Genomic DNA, 19,016 nt, shown 5'->3' on the forward strand with positions numbered 1-19,016 from the left:
TACCCATATAGAGTAGAAGTGGTTGGGTAACATCATAATCAAGCTTTCTTGAGAGATTTAATGAGCTGGTCTTCTCAGCACTGACGATGATACATCACTTATCAACTCACTGTCTATTTCTATCTCCATCTGCAGTCAGTGATTTGGTTGCTGCAGGTCTTTGAGATGGCAAGTTAACTGTCTTGTAAAGAGTGAGGCCATTAGCCAAAGAGAACAGTAATTTTGATGAGATCCAGTCTATCACTGACAACAATGAAAGTCAGAGAGGAAACAAGTTTGCCAGAGGGAGCCTCTGTAGGTGCTACAAGAAAATGAACAATATATTGGATGAGGAGGCTCTATTCTAAAGGCTATATCTTGTTATATTTAAATGGTCAATGGCAGGAATTTCAAACTTGACTCTCTCTTCTCTTTGTATTCGCACCGACTGATGTGACTCAGTATAATTTATGTCTGAGGCTGAACCATACCGTTCGCAACTTATTTGACCCCGAGATGAGCTTCCGACCACATATCCGCTCCATCACCAAGACCGCCTACTTCCACTTCCGTAACATCGCCCATCTCCTCCCTGCCTGAATCCTAAATCACATCAAGTCCCGTTCACCCATCACCCCTGTGCTCGCTGACCTACATTGGCTCTCGGTGCGGCAATGCCTCGATTTTAAAATTCTCATCCTTGTTTTCAAATCCCTCCATGGCCTTGCCCCTCCCTATCTCTGTAACCTCCTCCAGCCCCACAATCCTCCGAGATCTCTGCGCTCCTCCAATTGTGGCCTCTTATGCAGCCCCGATTTTAATCACGCCATCATTGGTGGCCGTGCCTTCAGCTGCCTAAGCCCTGGAATTCCCTCCCTAAACCTCTCTGCCTCTCTACCTCTCCTCTTTTAAGACACTCCTTAAAACCTAACTCTTTGATTAAGCTTTTGGTAACTTGTCCTAATATCTCCTCACATGGCTCGGTTTCAAATTTTGTTTGATAATGCTCCTGTGACAAGCCTTGGGACGTTTTACAAACAGAATTAGTTAGTGAGTACAGACAATAAATCCTTTACGGAGAACTGGGCCTGGATTTTGACTCGGAGCTGTGGAGAGCGGGAGGGGGAGCATTTCTGGATGGGAAACCCTGAAGCATGGGATCCCCAGAAGTTCTGGCCATTTTGACGTCAGGATATCTTTTAAATATTTTCAGCAGGTTTCCGATTAATCTGGCTGCCTGTTGGATGGGAAAGCAGGTGAGGAGTGGATGGCAGGTATGTCTGACACCGGGGGAGCTTGGGATTGGATATCATCGGGGTGGGGGGGGGGGGGGGGGGAGGGCAGGGGGGTTGTTGGACAACGTGGGCGGGGGGCGGGTCGGAGACATGTTGGGGGGCGGCCGATCGCACATGTCGGATCACGGCAGGTGAGCTTGGTGGGCCTGGAGGAAACCCTCCTGCTTCTCCTGGCCAACAAGCAGTACAATAAAGGCACTTACCTCTTGATTCGGCCCTTCTCGCCTCCTTTTACCTGGCAAGAATCACAAGCCCCGGTAATCCTGGCTCCCAGGAGTTAAAAATAAAAAAGCTATTAAAATGGAGGCATTCAGCCTCCTTAAAAGACTTTACTGACCAACCCGCCTCCTAAGAGCTGATTGGTCTCCCGCCCCCTGAACCGCCTGCATTAAAACCAGAAGTGGGTGGGTTGGAGGCGGGTTTTTACATTTTTGTGATTTTTACCTTCCCACCCGCCCCCAACCCACCCATCCTTGGGCTTAAAATTATTCATTATACTTATCCTAACACAAAATTTTAAGCTTTTTCTTTTAAGAGAATGAATCGTGGGCTTAAAAACTCACTGCAGCTTTTGGTAGTCTCTCAAAGTCTTTTCTAAACATTGTCAGTTCTTCCTGTAAACTGTAACAAAACAGAATTAATATTCAATCTAGTTAAATAAAAGCAACATTATTAATCACAAAAAGAAAATACAGTCTACTCCTAATTCAAAGTCACTTAATTTGAATTATCTGACAATAGTACTAATTATTACTTTTTTGTTTTACTTATGTTGTTTAACTCAAATTATTCAATAATGCAAATTTTTTAGTGCAAACAAAAACATCTTTGATTGATCAGCAATAGACTATAATGGGCTGAATAATTAGGCTACAGGGTAAACACAAGAAATATAAGAAATAGGAGCAGGAATAGGCCATACGACCCCTCGAGCCTGCTCCGCTATTCATTAAGATCATGGCTGATCTTCGACGTCAACTCCACTTTCCTGCCCGATCCCCATTTTCCTTGATTCCCTTAGAGTCCAAAAATCTAGCGATCTCAGTCTTGAATATACTCAACGACTGAACATCCACAGCCCTCTGGGGTAGAGAATTCCAAAGATTCACGACCCTCTGAGTGAAGAAATTCCTCTTCATCTCAGTCCTAAATGGCTGACCCCTTATCCCGAGGCTATGTCTCCTAGTTCTACGCTCTCCAGCCAGGGGAAATATCCTCTCAGCATCTACTCTGTCAAGCCCTCTTAGAATCTTATATGTTTCAATGAGATCACCTCTCATTCTTTTAAAGTCCAGAGAGTATAGGCCTATTCTACTCAATCTTTCCTCATAAGGCAATTCTCTCATCCCAGGAATCAATCTAGTCAACCTTCATTGCACTGCCTCTATGGCAAGTATGTCCTTCCTTAGGTAAGGAGACCAAAATTGCAGACAGTACTCCAGGTGCGGTCTCACCAAAGCCCTGCACAGTTGCAGCAAGACTTCCTTACTCTTGTAGTCCAACCCCCTTGCAAAAATAATAGCCAACAAAACATTTGTAAAGGCTTGAAGCAGGTTGTGTTTCATGCTTCAAAGCTTTTATATATATCCAGGTAGAGGTAGAAATTGGTTTTGGCCCATTTGCAGGCTTCAAAGCTTTTATATATATCCAGGTAGAGGTAGAAATTGGTTACGGCCCATTTGCAGGCCCAAAATAGGCGATGCGTTGCAAGCGTGCACCAGAAGCCAGAAGCATGAGGCTAATCTGAAATTGGGCCTTGGGCCTCATTTTAATAATAGAGGCTAGCTCCCAGGACTATTGCGCCTCCGGAGGAAGCTGGCCTGAAGTCATGGGTCAAATTTGGCCTTGCTGCCTCGCTGGCAGTGGCCCTCGGGTAAGTCCTGGGAGGGGGGAGGGCGGAGGAAAATGCTGCGGGGGTGGGGGGTGAGGGGGCAAGCGCCTGAAGTAATGCTGTGGAGTTGTGAGCAAAAAAAGCTTTCCCTACCATTTCTTCAGTGGCCTCCCTCCTCAGTGAAGTTGGAGTATGAAAAGTGCTCCCTGAAGACCCACTGTGGGTATGGTCTCCTGCACAGTACCCTCCTCCTCCCTCTTCTCCCAGCTGCACCTGTTCTCTCCTGTCTTCTTGGCAGCTCCCCCTTGTCTTCCAGTCCTAAAGGCAGACCTACCAGGCCACCCATGACTGCAGTAAAACTGTTCTGAAGGCAGACAAAAGCAGTCCAGCACCAATAAAAACTTATCAGAACTCAGAATTCAGTTGTAGAATGCAGAAAATAGGCAAAAAAACAGAAGTTCACCAGCAGCCTAAAAGGACAAACCAGTAACTAACCTGTATGTAGTGGATGAGTTCCTGACTGTAGAATCCCCCACAACTATCACTCTCCTATCATTGTAGTCTACTTCCCTCTCACTCCCTTGGGTAGTCCATGGGTGAAGAACAGTGGATCTGAGGCACAGTCTGCTTTTGATGCCAAAGTCCTCTCGCCAATGGGAAAGTTCCTTTGTAACCACATGAAAAATATTTTGGCCTTTTAAATTAGTGGGGGTAAAATATGTTCTCTTCCATTCTGTAAACAAACTCTGTAACTAAATTGTTCTGAATGGAATGGAATCAGATTCAACAGAAATGGTGTCTTGCTTTATTATTTTCCATAATTTGCAAACCATATAAATTTGAATTATCTTCTATATAATAGCTGACTGAACATCGCATGAGTTTTGGTAATGGCTTCTATTTAAAAAAAAACGTAACATCCTTTTGGCCCACTCTACTAAAGGCTGAGAATGCCTCAAAACATATCTCAACCTTCCAGGACTGTTTAGTTGGAATAGGATCATGGACTTTTCTTTAGCATATTTTTATTTGGACTCCGTTGTATAAATAGAATGGCTATATCAGGCTTTATTGTTGCTTTTCAAATAGATATGAGATAAAACATCTCCACAACTACACATAGAGAGATTCTTGCAGACTAATTGCACTGAAATCTGGATATCAGAGTCTCAATCCGCCTTGCCATGTGGCCATTTACCAGACATATTGAAGCAATTCAGCTACATTTTTTTAGGATCAGAGAGAAGCAACTTTTGATCCCACAAGACTGATGTTATGTTATTCTACAGCAAGGCACCATATTTGGCACCAAAAATAAATGTCACAATGTGGAACGTTCCCAGCACAACTGGAAGTCACAAATGGAACAACAAAAATATGCTTTAAAAGCTATTTAGAAAACGTTTTCTGTGAGTTGCACAATTTTAAAACTACACCCAATTATATGAAAAGCTGTATTTATATACGTATAATGAATACATATTGACAGCAATGACCCCTCACTTATAGACAACATTATCAGCAAGCTCCTGATATTATTTATCACCAATCCCTTGCTGACCATAGTTAATATGTTTTGTAAGAAAACAAAACATATTTTTGCTCCAATAATTGAAATGGGTAAATCTATGCGCCACAATTCTAAAATATAGCCAAATGTAACTTCAAATATAAATTTCCTTGGTGCTCTTCATCAATCCCGAATTAATCCCATATCCTACTCTTCCACCAATGATGGCTCCACTTCAGGGGGCCCTAGATTGCCGTGTTCTGTATGTTGTTCCACAGCTCAGTCAGCAATCATGCAGCACTGCAGAGGTGCAGGTTGTGGACTTGTTCATAGACCCTCTCACCCCAAAACTGTGCAGGCTGCTAGGCCTACTCTCCAATGACTCCATAAAGGGCCGATGTTTAGCTATTAAAGTATGTTTGTAAGCACGCACTGAGATCCAAATCCCTGGGCTCAGCAGCTGCTTTGAATTGGCCCTGTAGCAAGTGCAAAATGTACCTGCAATTCTACTGCACTAGCTACTCCTCACTCATGCTCTCTCCTGCAACTCACTAACTGACCGTCCCACATTATTGGAAAGAGGAATGTGGGAGAAGATGTATGCCACCCAAGTGCCCATGCCACAAGTTACCTTCTAGGAGTTTGCGAACATGCAACATTCAGGTTCCAATGTGCTGGAAGCATACTTGACACTTGCGACATTGAATAGGCCACGCGGTCAATACTGTGATATACCAACAATACGAAGTGGTCAGGCCACTCAACAAGAACATGTCTATGCATTTAGAAAGATGAACAGCTGGCAAAGTGCTATGCATTCTTTCTTTGTTATGGTACACCAAGCTTAGAGTGACGTTAAAATGAAGCCAAATGTTAGCACACTTACGATGGCAACCTTGCATGGCCCATCAAATTTTATTCTCATTGCTTCCAGGTTCAGGCCACAGTCTGACACAGCATTCACTTTGTCACCTCCATTCGTGCTGCTTTGATGCTGTTCTTCATTGCAGGGTGGTCCTTACCTAAAATAGCCTTCCTGCTCTGCAGGACTTCCTAAGCTTTGTCACTAAATTGGAAGTTCTCTCCCTCCCACCCTTGTCTGCCTCCAGTCTTTTCCTCCTCAGTTACAGAACAGCTTTAAGAACAACCAGCAGCCCTTTAAGAGCATACTATAATGTACAGGTTTGCACAGCGCCTGAAGTACAGCAGTCCTGTCTGGAATGCCTTATGCACTTCGATGAAAGAACACATTGTACATGATCCATGGAAGTAAAGGGTTTAAATGGCCAAATGATCTTTTCTCACTCCATACTTTATGTTCCAATGAGAATGGGCACAAAGAAGAGTGAGTCAGACAAAGCACTAGGCAAGATAAACTATATTTCTCAGCATCCCTATGCACAAGAGTGATTTTGCATACCCAATTACAAGTGTGCGTTGAAATTCCTCTACGTGTTACTTTTAGTACACTGGTGAACATGTTCAAGTCAAATTTCTGTGTGCACCATTTTAACAAGGTCATTAGACTGCTGATTGTAAACAAGTCAATGACTTTGATAAAAATGATGGTATACAGCAGCTTGTCACAAACACATTAAGCAAAGTGCTAGAAATAGCACACAGGAATTTCAATCTCGTGAAGAGCTAAAAATATTTATTATATAAACTATTACCTAGGTAAAATTAAAAAGACTTGCTTCTTCATTTTCAGTAGTTTTGGCTATTGGCTCACTTAGACTTTTCAAATACTTGATATCAAAGTAAACATACTCTTTGACTTTGCACCTAGCAAACAGCCAGTTTACCTGGCATTCTTCTTTTGAGCTACTTTATCTCAGTTTGGGTGTTTTCTCAGGACACATTGGTGCAGTAATTCTATATTACAACAGGAATGGCAAATATAGTGACATTGGAATGCACTAAAACTATGCATTCATACAATATGGTATATATAGCTAGAGAATGAACATAATTTTCAGTACACTGTAACAGTTGTTATTATTGTATTGTTCATTGGAATACAAGTACTATTTTAAGACTGCATGGTAATGTTGTCTCAGTCAGTGATTAGCAAATGATTAAGAAATTACATTTTGTTTCTCAACAGTTTACATTCCTCCATGTTTAATGCAATATTTGGTATTTATAGCGTATGTGATCATTGCAGATGGAATGTTGCCACAGAAAGCAATCTGCACATATTGTTATGTGTGCTATAGGATTAGCACACATAACAATATAGGACTTTATTTATTTTGCTTTCACACAGCTACTAATATAAAATGCTGTACAAGTTCAAATAAGTTAATTATCTCATTATTTACTTTTGCCCAAATCAAAACATCTATAATTTTTGGGTTTTTTTTCTGCCAATTTTCTCCTTTTTCTCTCCCTCCTTTCCTGAAGGCATGGACTCCTACAAGAATATAGTTCCATGGGCTCCAGTCATCTGCTGTAATTTTCCTCAGTGGCCATTCTTCATGTCTGAGTCTAGATAGTGATTGCTCAGTTACTGTTGACGGACTATTTGAACAAGGGAGGGTGGGGCATCACAGCTCAGCCCAATCCTGTCCTTCCTCGACATCCACGTACCTGCACTTTCCAGAAGGGATTAATGAATAGCAATCAGAGAAAGAACCCTATCTGATTTTCCCCACTTGAGCCCAGGGACACTAAGGTCAATTGTAGCACCCCTTACCCCCACCCTAGATGAAATCAGTTAGCTCAGCACTAACTGTGAATCAAAACTGGGATCTTATGATTTGTATTAACAGATAAAAGTTGGATTAACAGATTATGTACACATGGTCAATGTAATCTCCTGGACTGGTTTTGATCGCCTGAGCGGGGTGGGGGGAGGGGGTCAGAGAGGAATTTCCCAGAGTTTTTTTCCTTATTGGCCCTGGGTTTTTTTTCTGTTTTTTTGCCTCACATTACAAAATTACATTGCTGCAAGGGGGGTGGGTAGTAGAAAGTGTCTAATCATGATGCTCCAGCCACCATGAGTGTGGGGCAGGCTTGATGGACCAGCTGGTCTTTCCCTGCCCATTTGTCTTCATATGTTCAACTCACGGCCACCCGTTTTCTGGCGTGATCCGCCATCCCTGAACTGCGGCTGAAGTGTACCGTACGCATATTGACTTGGGTGACTTTTAGGCGTCCAGGGCAGCCACCTGAAAGCAGCAGGGGCCTAATAAATATATGTCAATTAGGGTCTGCGCCTGGTTAAGGACCCTTCTGCCAAATTGAATTTGGGAGCTCTGTATTTGTTCATTCTAAAACCCGCCCACAAATCTGGCAACAGTTGGAAAGGAGGCTGCACCAGTGCTATTTAAAGGGATCCTTAGCTGCATTTAGGTAAGCCTCTGGTGGGTTATTTTAGACTGCCTGTGGACTTTTAGGCCTATATCTGGCTATGTTAGCTGCTCTAGCTGCGTTAAAAAAATGGTGGAGAGTTCTTTTTTGGAGCTGCAGGACAATCTCTGCCCTGGGGCTTGTGCATAAAGTTACTCTGCCAACATGGGTGTGCTTCTCGTTCTGCCATTGAGGCTGGAGGATGAGGAGGAGGAAGAGCAACAAGTCAGAGTGCAGAGATCTATAGCTGGGAGAAGAGAGCGAAGGAGGGGAGGGTGCATGAGGACTTTTACTACACGAGATACCTCCAGTTAACCGAGGAACAGTGTGTCTGGCAGCTCAGCTTTAACGGGGAGACTGTGACTAAGCTACGTCACCCGTTGGCAGCACCAGCTGAAGCCCTGCATGAAGTCGCACACTTCATTGCCTTTGGCACTGAAGGTTACTATGCCTCAGGGTAATTCTAGGTTACAACAGGTGACATTAGCAAATTCAGTCAATTCGCAGTGCATTGCTGCATCAAAGCACTCCTCACTAAGCGAAACAAATTCATCACTTTCCCCATGGAGGCAGCAAAGCAGGAAGACAGAGCTCTGGGCTTCGCCAGAATAGCATGCTTTCTCCAGGTGCAGGACATAATTGACTGCACCCACATAGTGTACAATATTAAGTACCTGGAGTATCTATAAACAGGAAGAGCTTCTACTCACTCCACATTCAGCTGGTATGGAACGACAGGGAGTGCATCATGCAGGTTTGTGCCCACTTTCCTGGCAGTTGTCCTGATGCCATTATCCTGCGCTAGTCCTCAATCACCCCTCTTTTCCACAGACCACTGGGTGTCAGGCAGCCTGCTTGGGTACAAGGGGTATCCCCTGGGCACGTGGCTCATGACACTTGTCAGAAATTCAACCACAGACATAGAGGAGAGTTACAATCAGCTCACGGCCTCTACCAGAGTTTTGATTGAGCAAACAATTGGCATTTTGAAACAAAAGTTCCACTGCCTGGATAGGTCTGGAGGCATCCTGCAATATAGCCCTGAGAGAGTCTCCAGAGTTATTGTTATTTTCTGCATGCTCCATAACTTTCCCCTTAGAGTTAGCTGGGGAGGAAGAATAGCAGGAAACCGAGGATGTGAAGGAACAGACAGGGCTGCCAATCCTGCCAGCTGCCAGAGCTTCATGGCAACAAATCATCGAGAATAGCTTTAGTTGAGTCTTCGCTCCTGCCCTGGTACCAACACTTCCTCATACCATCAGACACAGTCCTCACACCCTCCAGGTGAATGCCCTCAACTGCAACATCAGTATATATATTTCTCTCACTTCACTAAGCATGGTCAAACAAACACCAATACAAAGAAACAGTACATACCAAGAAACAGTTTTACAATTGGGAACAAACAAGTTGGAAAACTAAAGGTCATCAATATGCAAACCCCTAGAGCCTGTGTTAAGTGTTGTTTTGCCTAATCTGGTGCTTCTACGAGGTGCTACCCCAGTGGCTACAACATGGGAGGCAGAAGGCTGCTGATCATCCACTGTGGGCACTTCAGATGGCTTTGGTGGGTGACCTCAAGAAGCTCTGGCCGTAGAGGGTCCAGCTGCACAGTGCCGCATTTTGGTGGCACAGCTGGGGCAGTCTGGCCCAGCTGGCTGTCTGGTGCCAATACGGGCACTGGCTGAGGGGCTAGCGGGGGAGTTGGCATGTTGTTGTCAGAGAGAACAGCATGTACCTTTCCCATGGTGCCACTGCCGTTTGCATGGGATCGTGCCTCAGCATTTCCATTGTTCTGCATGAGAACAGAGTGCAGGAGTGATGTGATGCCTTGGAAGCCCATATCCATACTTTCCTTTATGCCTTGCAAGCTGGAGGAGATGGTGGAATGCAGAGCCAGAATGGCACCAATCTGAGCTTCCATTCAAGCTGTTAGAGCTGTCACCATAGGCTCCATTACTAAGGGCCCTGCTGTTAATGAGGTGACCTCATGCTGCATGGTTGTCTACACTGTTTCTATGCCCTGCGCAATGACCCCACACAAGTTGGAAGCAGACTCCTCCATACTGAGCGATATTGTTGGCAGGCTCGCTGGCTGGCACTCCAATGCACTGAGAAGTTGGTGGTGCACATCCATCGGTCTTCTTCTACAGCCTGGGTGCTTGAAGTCAACATCTGTGCCCTCTGCAGCAGGGCTAGGATGTGGCGAGCTGGTTCCTGTGCCATCCTAGCCCCCTGCCCTTGCTCCTGCACATGTGCTCAGTGAATCTCCCAGTGCAGACCCTTCCAACTGAATCTCTAAACTAGGTGGGGTGCCGAATTCTAAGCATATCCATGCAAAGGTAAAGTTGAGTGACTGTGTGTCTTCAGGAGGGCTGTCCTCTTCTACCTCTGCTGCAACTGGGCCCATTACTTCTGATGGACCTGGAAAGAGAAGAGAGGAATAAGGGTTAGCAGTTAGTGGCAGAAATAGATAAATGGCAGTTCAAAGCAGTACCACTTTGTCATGCAAAGTGTGTGAGGGAGAGAGTTCAGTGAGAAGAGAAAAAGAGGGTAAAATGGCCAAACACCATGGGGAACATATCCTCCAGCCTCGCCAGTTGCAACACTCCTGACCCACCTACTGCCCACTAGCTTCTGTGCAACCTGTTCCAATGGGCACAGGACTGATAGGGATGGTGGCCCCCTTCCTGTTCTCATCTGCTCCCTGGTATTGTGTGCCAGCATGTTCTGCAAGAAAAAAGGGATTGTGTTTGTGTTTGGTCTGCTGAAAGGTTATGAAGATGTGTGTGTCAGGGTAAAATAATGTAGATGGTGTGTGAAAGCCATAGATATGGGAAAATGAGGGAGGTAATTGTGAGGACACTAGCAGGTGCAGAGTGGACAAGTAGCAGCAGAAGGAAGTTCAGTGAAATGTGTTGCTGTGATTGGAGGAGAGTGATGGGAAGTGGGAGAGGAAAGCCTTATGAGTGCCAAGGCTATAGGTGGGTACAAGACTAAGCAGAGAGAAGGAGAGATGTGAGTAAGAGTCTTACCTTAGCAGTTCTGGTCAGATCACAAATTTCTTGCTGCACTGCAGCCAGGTCCTGGTCGCATTGCTTCTCGCATTAACCTGCCCTGCCACCTCTGACCACTACTGCCAGGCTATTTGCCTCAGTGCTCTTCTCCTGTTGGCTGGAAACAGAACCTCCCTCCTCCTGGTCACCTCCTCCACAAGGACTTCCAGAGCGGTGTCTGAAAATTGGGATGCCTGCATAAACATGTTCTAATTGCCATCTTAACTTTACAGCAATGACTCAAAGCAATGATTCACAAAGTGCACCTCCCCTTTAAGAGGTGCAGGCTGCCCTTAATTGGTGTCACTGCCAACCAATTCCCCTCCCCACCACCCCACTCGCGTCTTGTTGGTGAGCTGCCAATAAACAGAGCGACTAGCACTGGCGGCTTGCCAATCATAATCAACTGAGGCACAAACATCAATTTGGCTCGTGCCTCTCGCCGATGTCACTGGTCACGCAGAGCAGTCGCTATACCTGTTGTTTGCATGTTTTCAGTGCAAGTTGAATTTATCCCCCAATGATTCAGTTACACACTACCTTTGCTATTAGGGGAACATCATCTATAATTTTCACCACTATTACTTCAGCAATTGCTGTCTATTCACTGTGAACTAAAACATTTTACAATCCAAGTCATAACATTTGCTGCCTACAAACATGGAATATTATAAAAGTTGCATATTGACTCTAAATCTGTAGTTTAAAATCCATCCAATTTTTTGACCTTTCCTTGGCCGTTCATGACACTTCTTTTAACAAATGTGTTTTGTACAATGAGAAGAAATTCCCTTTTGTTCACTCCCATGCATGTCAGTTCTTGAAAAAGTCTTATTTGCTGATCTGTTGCCTAGTTCCACGTTGCTGGAAAAACAAATCTAACCACAACACAATGGGGAGGATTATCTACCCTTAAGCGAGGGATAAGGAAAGAAAATAGGGAATATGTGGAGAGAACGTTAACAAAATATTAAAAAGAACAGTATTCTACAAATATATCATTAAAAAGAGAATTATTAAATGTGAGGTGGGACCCCTGAGAGGATAATGAGTTTACTAAAAGAAAAATGGAAATTGTCAAGGATAATTAACAAGTAATTTGCATCAGTGTTTACAAAAGAGAAAGATATTGGGGAGGAGGTAAATCCTGAATTAATTAAAAGTGAGATGAGCAATATTATAATAAATAAAAGGAAAATATGAAAGAAGTTAGTAAAGCGAAAGGAGAATAAAGTGCCAGGACATGACGCGGAGGCCCTAGAAATTATATTTCAGGGTTCTATCTCAGAGTGGATGGAGAATGGTGGCCAATATAATACCCATTTTCAAAAAGGAAAATAGAGCTAACCTGGGCCTGTTATAGGCCTGTTAGTTTAACATTTGTGGTAGGGAAAATTTTGAAATCTTTAATTAAAGATGAAATTACTAAATAAAGGGAAAATAATTAAAAGCAGCAAACAAAGGAAGAGCATGCGTGAGAAACCTGATAAGATTCCTTTGAGGAGGTGGAAGGGGGAAATGCAGTGAATGTACTGTACATGGACTTTCAGAAAGCCTCGGGTAGCACATAGGACACTATTGGAGGAAATTAAGGGGTTAGGAATTAGGGGAAGGTTAGCAAATTGGATTGGGAGGAAATTGGGAGTAGGAATTAAGGGCAGTTTCTCTAGGGGTAATTTTAACTTTCAGCAATGGTGAGGTGCATAATCCTTTCTTCTCATTGGGCAGGGCGTATAATGGGCGGCCCAAGCGATATCGCCCATTTTACACCATCGCTGAAATTTAAAATTATCCCGAGAATGGATGGAAGTGGGTAGCAGTGTCCCACAGGGTGTTGTTGTTGGACTGCTTCTGTTCACTGTGCACATCAATGATTTGATCTTACTATATGGCTCTGTGCTGCTGCTGAGAATTGCGCTCTTCTGTCTGGTTCAGTTCATTCCGAAAATGAAGTAGCTGCTGTCTCAGTTTGTTGACCTCTGTATCACTGCTCTCAGGAAACTGGTCAGCTTTTTCCAGCTCCTGCCGTTGGCGCTCCAATTCAACAGTAAAGACCTTAGCATCCTGCAATAACTTGATCTCGGACTCCTGCGTACTGAACACATAATAGAAGTTTTTCTAGTTATAAACTATTACATGAAAGTAAATTTATATTACAGAAAGAATATAGAAAGGCATAAAATGAAAACAAACTACAGAATATAGTTAACTGGAAAGGGTAAAATTATTTAAAATATAAATTGTAATACAACAGCTGCTACTTAGAAAATCCAATGATTTGCAATAAGAAAGAAAGATACAGGTATGTTTGAACAGTCAAAAGTATATGATACAGGACAACAAGTTATCCCCCATGCACTATGAGTAAACTACTTATGATTGTGTGTCAGAAATGATGATCGTGAAACTGTTGCAAAGCAGAGTGTTTTCTCCATATCTGTTTTGCAAATGACACTATAAGCACTTGGGCAGAAACACTGCAAATTCTGAGGCATTTTAACTAATTCCCAGTAATAAGACACCCAACATGTGAACTGTGGTGTTGTTTGCCCAGCGCCATGCTGATTGATCTAGAAAACTTAGATAGATCAAACCATATCATGAGGCCACGATTTAGATGCAAGTGGCTCACAAGGTGTCTTAAATCCAGTATCGCAAAAATTCAGAATGTGCAAATGGTGTTTGGCAAAAGAACAGCTGCTTGCTGTTCATAGTGTGGTTTCTCCCTTATAAGAGATATGCCGGAATTTCCTGGGGCATTCTCCCGTTCAGCGGGCGTAACTTCAGCAGAAGATCATGGAAACTTCAGAAAGACATGTAAACGGGATTTCCACCGGTTTTCCGCCAAAGTTACAGCAGTCAACTGGGAGAACCCCCGAGGAAATTCCCGGCAAAAGTAATTGCCATAGAGATCAAGCATGGGCACCCACTCCGAGTAATCAAATGACTCCATTCCCAGGATTTGCAACAGGTCAGTGGCAGGCATAGCTGCAGATGGAAGTGCCACTCGCCACACTTCTGTCCCCTCAAAAAGGTCTGTGGAGTTTCCTGCCCACTGTCCACAGGAAAAATCAAATCCAAGTAACATTTATAGTTAAAGCATTCAATGGTTATGAAATTTAGAATACTGACCTGTAAAAAGAATTCCCCAAGGACACAAAGAAGGCTTTCAACATAAAATAATTATCAATGCAACAATTAATAACTATTGTTTAGCAATAATCAGAAAAACACCACTGTACCTTTTTAAAGCCTCATGTAATGATACATATTTGGATTTCAAATGGCCAACTTGAGTTCCCGTGAGTTTTCCAGCAGAAAACAACTAAAAGTTAGAAAAGAAAGTTATGTTTGAGTAATAGTACATTGCATTATATAAAACTAACTGATCGCAAGCCACAAAGAAAGCTTGGGACACACAGCCAAAATATCCATGTCCCATGATTATTGCTTCTTACTCAATCTAATCAGCATTAGTGGAGAAAGAAAAATATTAATATTTCTATCTTTAGTAGCTTGTCACAATGTTATACACAGTAACATCAAATTTTTGTGCTTGGAATATGGGCAAACATATTGAAAATCCATATGCTGCAATCCTAGCAGATATGTTGGGTTCATGTCTGCAGATGCCCTCCAGCCTTGACCGTGCCAAATTTTGTGGGGTCAGTGAGAGGCACCTCTCTTGCATGGAGTTGGTGTGTGCCCACACTACTATGGGTGCATCTTGGATACCCCCTTTTTTTTCATTCGTTCATGGGATGTGGGCGTCATTGGCGAGGCCAGCATTTATTGCTCATCCCTAATTGCCCTTGAGAAGGTGGTGGTGAGCCGCCTTCTTGAACCGTTGCAGTCTGTCTGGTGAAGGTTCTCCCACAGTGCTGTTAGGTAGGGAGTTCCAGGATTTTGACCCAACGACGATGAAGGAACAGCGATATATTTCCAAGTCGGGATGGTGTGTGACTAGGAGGGGAACGTGCAGGTGGTGGTGTTCCCATCTGCTTGCTGCCCTTGTCCTTCTAGATGGTAGAGGTCGCGGGTTTCGGAGGTGCTGTCGAAGAAGCCTTGCTGAGTTACTGCAGTGCATCCTGTGGATGGTACACATTGCAGCCACAGTGCGCCGGTGGTGAAGGGAGTGAATGTTTAGGGTGGTGGATGGGGTGCCAATCAAGCAGGCTGCTTTGTCCTAGATGGTGTTGAGCTTCTTGAGTGTTGTTGGAGCTGCACTCATCCAGGCAAGTGGAGAGTATTCCATCACACTCCTGACTTGTGTCTTGCAGATGGTGGAAAGGCTTTGGGGAGTCAGGAGGTGAGTCACTCGCCGCAGAATACCCAGCCTCTGACCTGCTCTTATAGCCCAGTATTTATATGGCTGGTCCAGTTAAGTTTCTGGTCAATGGTGACCCCCAGGATGTTGATGGTGGGGGATTCGGCGATGGTAATGCCGTTGAATGTCAAGGGGAGGTGGTTTGACTCTCTCTTGTTGGAGATGGTCATTGCCTGGCACTTATCTGGCGTGAATGTTACTTGCCACTTATCAGCCCAAGCCTAAATGTTGTCCAGGTCTTGCTGCATGCAGGCACAGACAGCTTCATTATCTGAGGGGTTGCGAATGGAACTGAACACTGTGCAATCATCAGCGAACACCCCCATTTCTGACCTTATGATGGAGGGAAGGTCATTGATGAAGCAGCTGAAGATGGTTGGGCCTAGGACACTGCCCTGAGGAACTCCTGCAGCAATGTCCTGGGGCTGAGATGATTGGCCTCCAACAACCACTACCATTTTCCTTTGTGCTAGGTATGACTCCAGCCACTGGAGAGTTTTCCCCCTAATTCCCATTGACTTCAATTTTATTAGGGCTCCTTGGTGCCACACTCGGTCAAATGCTGCCTTGATGTCAAGGGCAGTCACTCTCACCTCACCTCTGGAATTCAGCTCTTTTGTCCATATTTGGACCAAGGCTGTAATGAGGTCTGGAGCCGAGTGGGCCTGGCGGAACCCAAACTGAGCATCGGTGAGCAGGTTATTGGTGAGTCAGTGCCGCTTGATAGCACTGTCGATGATACCTTCCATCACTTTGCTGCTGATTGAGAGTAAACTGATAGGGCGGTAATTGCCGGATTGGATTTATTCTGCTTTTTGTGGACAGGACATACCTGGGCAATTTTCCACATTGTCGGGTAGATGCCAGTGTTGTAGAACTGGAACAGTTTGGCTAGAGGCGCGGCTAGTTCTGGAGCACAAGTCTTTAGCATTACAGCCGGGATGTTGTCGGGGCCCATAGCCTTTGCTGTATCCAGTGCACTCAGTATGCCTCATCTGATTAGACAAAGCTTCCTCCATTCTTACACCTGGCCCATTATGGCTCGGGAATCAAGACCTCCCAGCGTAGAGACTGCCTGTCTCTGGCCCCGCCCCTCTGATACAGTTGTTCAGGGTGGGCAGAGGCTTCGCCCCTTATACGGCTGACAAGGATTTCCCAATTAACTTCGGCACTTGGCGTATCCGTGTCCCGTTCTTTTGCCAAGCACTTCTGAGGGACTCCTGCAAAAGTTATCAAGGAACTCTGGCAGAAAAGCCAAGGAAATTTGGCCCCATATAATCTAAAACAATACTAAAACTGCAAAACATCCTCTTAACAAACTAACTATCTGAGATTTCAAGCCAAATATGTTCTACATAAAACGGAGTCATTTGTGTTTCCTACTCAACCTCCAGTTGAGTTTTTGACCCTATATTCTCTCGATCATAAACACCGCCTACTTCCATCTCCGTAAGTAACATTGCCCACCTCTGTCCCTACCTCAACCCATCGGCCCATGAGACGATGAGACCCTCATACATCCCTTTATCGCCTCCAGTCATGACTATTCCAAAGCTTTCCTGGCCAGCCTCCAGTACTCCGCCCTCCGTAAACCTCAGCTCATGCAAAACTCTGCTGCCTGTATTATCTCATACTAAGTCCTACTCACTGCTCACCCATTACCTCTATCCTTATTGACCTATGTTGGCTCATGCCTCACATTTAAAATTCTCATTCTCATGTTTAAATCCCTTCATGGCCTCAGCCCCTCTCCCTCCCCCGCCACCTCTAGACAACGATTGGTGGTCATGCCTTCAGTCACCTATGCCCTAGACTCTGAAATTCCCACCCTAAATCCTTCTGCTTCTTCATCAAACTCCCCTCCTTTACAACCCTCCTTAAAACCGACTGCTTGGTATCCATTTTCTGATTACACCTCTGTGAAACGCTTTAGGACATTTTTCTACATTAAAGGTACTGTATAAATGCAAGTTGTTGTCATTGTTGTTGTTGAATGCTTGTGTCATTGGTTTTAAAATTATGATTGACTGGTTGCTAGACCCGGTGTACTCATGTACAATCCTTTAATTGTCACCTATCATGAAAAGTTTGCTGCAAAACAAGTGGCTTAAACTTCTGTATCAGAGCTTCTAATAGTCTTTAATGATACTACTGCAGGTAAAGTAACTCTGCTGGCACATGCTAAACTTATACAAATAAACCAGATTTAAAATAGTCAAATTAGGAACAATAATAATTTAAGGGAGTGGAAACAAATTGGTTTGATATTTTGATGAGTAATTAGCCAGTACATCTATACAGTTATTCCTGCAAATTTACACACAAATTTCAAGTACTGACATATGCACTATTGCAACCCAGTCAACCACGGAATTGTGGTCATGGCTTATTTGTACAGGCTATTGACACAATGGACACTATATTAACAGGTTGCAGCAGTTATGGCTGACATTAAGAAATTAAGGAAAATTCAGAACTGCCAAAAATGTCCGGTAATATTACTACAGGGGACAAAATCCATTTAGTATTATTGAAAAGACTGCAGCTCGCTCACAGTCCATCATCATGTTGGTGGGTAGTAAATGAGCTTTTTTTCAACAGGAATTTAAGCATTAATATTCTACACCCACAGTGCAGAATATGTGTTGTTCTTGGGTTTGTTAGAGTCCTAATGATAAAGCAGAATGAAACTCAATACATGGTTACATTTGTCCAAATTTCATTTGGAATTGTGTTCAATTTCAATTGCAGACAGATAGACAATAGGTATAGGCTTTCTGATTGGGCTGACTTCCTCCCACCACAGAGATGTTCCCTGACCCTGACCAACTTTTGTTAAGTTATCTGCATGCTGAAAAGAGGGTGCCCAGCATCCACCAGGTGGTCACAGTGAACTGGGACTGGAAACGTCTTGAGGCAGATCCTGGAGGCCTGCTTCAGCAGAAGGAAGAAGGCAACCTCCAAGCTGCCTGGAAAATTGTTAATTTTTTAAATTTAAAGTCTTGCTCCTGCTTCTGCGGCCTGTTCAGGATCATGCTGTAAGTGCTGTTGCAAGTGCCCATCTCCAAAAAAAACCTCAGCCCCCTCTGCTGACCTTTGAATGCTGGTCACCAAGGCCTAACAGTCAGCCCTTGTGTTTGGTGTTCCAACAGGGCAAATACCTGCAGACACAGCAGAAGCGATGGCCCCAAAATTTACAGAGAGGCAGGGAGAGAGTGGAGGTGACTTTTAGCGGCCAGAAAACCCGGAAATGCGGGTAACACGGAGGTCCTGCCGAATTTAATAGCTGAACCTCATTTGAATATTTTTTCTCCGTTTTCTGGCCGGCAGCAAGCCAAATTGAGAGGCTGCCTGGCTGTCGGGCAGGTGGGAAGGCCTGCTTTACAAGGCTGCAGCCGGGGACCAGAGATGAGGGAGGGAGGGAGGAAGAGATCGCAGTGGGGGGTGGGGGAGAGATCGCACGAGAGGGGGATGGGGAGGGAGATTGCAGGGGGGAGATCGTGGGGGGAGGGGAAGGAAGAGATTGCGGCATGTTAACTTGAGAGGTGAGGGAGAAGATCTCCCGCTCCTCCTGGCCCACAAGCAGTGCTATAAAAAGCTGCTGGATCTGGCAGCTCTCATCTCACTTCAGCTGCCGGGTTTCCCGAGCCCTGGGAAACGTGGC

General features: G+C 44.3%; 1 protein-coding gene across 1 annotated transcript in view; it reads right to left on the bottom strand.

The window, feature by feature from the left end:
• Nucleotides 1-19,016, bottom strand: part of ccdc146 (coiled-coil domain containing 146) — a 124,468-nt gene that overhangs the window by 66,560 nt on the left and 38,892 nt on the right. The window contains exons 3-5 of the mRNA XM_068005371.1: nt 14,268-14,350; nt 12,911-13,120; nt 1,838-1,895 (exon numbers count right to left, since the gene is read on the bottom strand). Of these exons, the coding sequence (XP_067861472.1) occupies nt 1,838-1,895; nt 12,911-13,120; nt 14,268-14,350 (351 nt within the window). The remainder of the gene's footprint in view (nt 1-1,837; nt 1,896-12,910; nt 13,121-14,267; nt 14,351-19,016) is intronic.

The sequence above is a fragment of the Heptranchias perlo genome, chromosome 24, assembly GCF_035084215.1.
Source record: "Heptranchias perlo isolate sHepPer1 chromosome 24, sHepPer1.hap1, whole genome shotgun sequence".
In the NCBI taxonomy this organism is placed as follows: Eukaryota; Metazoa; Chordata; class Chondrichthyes; order Hexanchiformes; family Hexanchidae; genus Heptranchias; species Heptranchias perlo.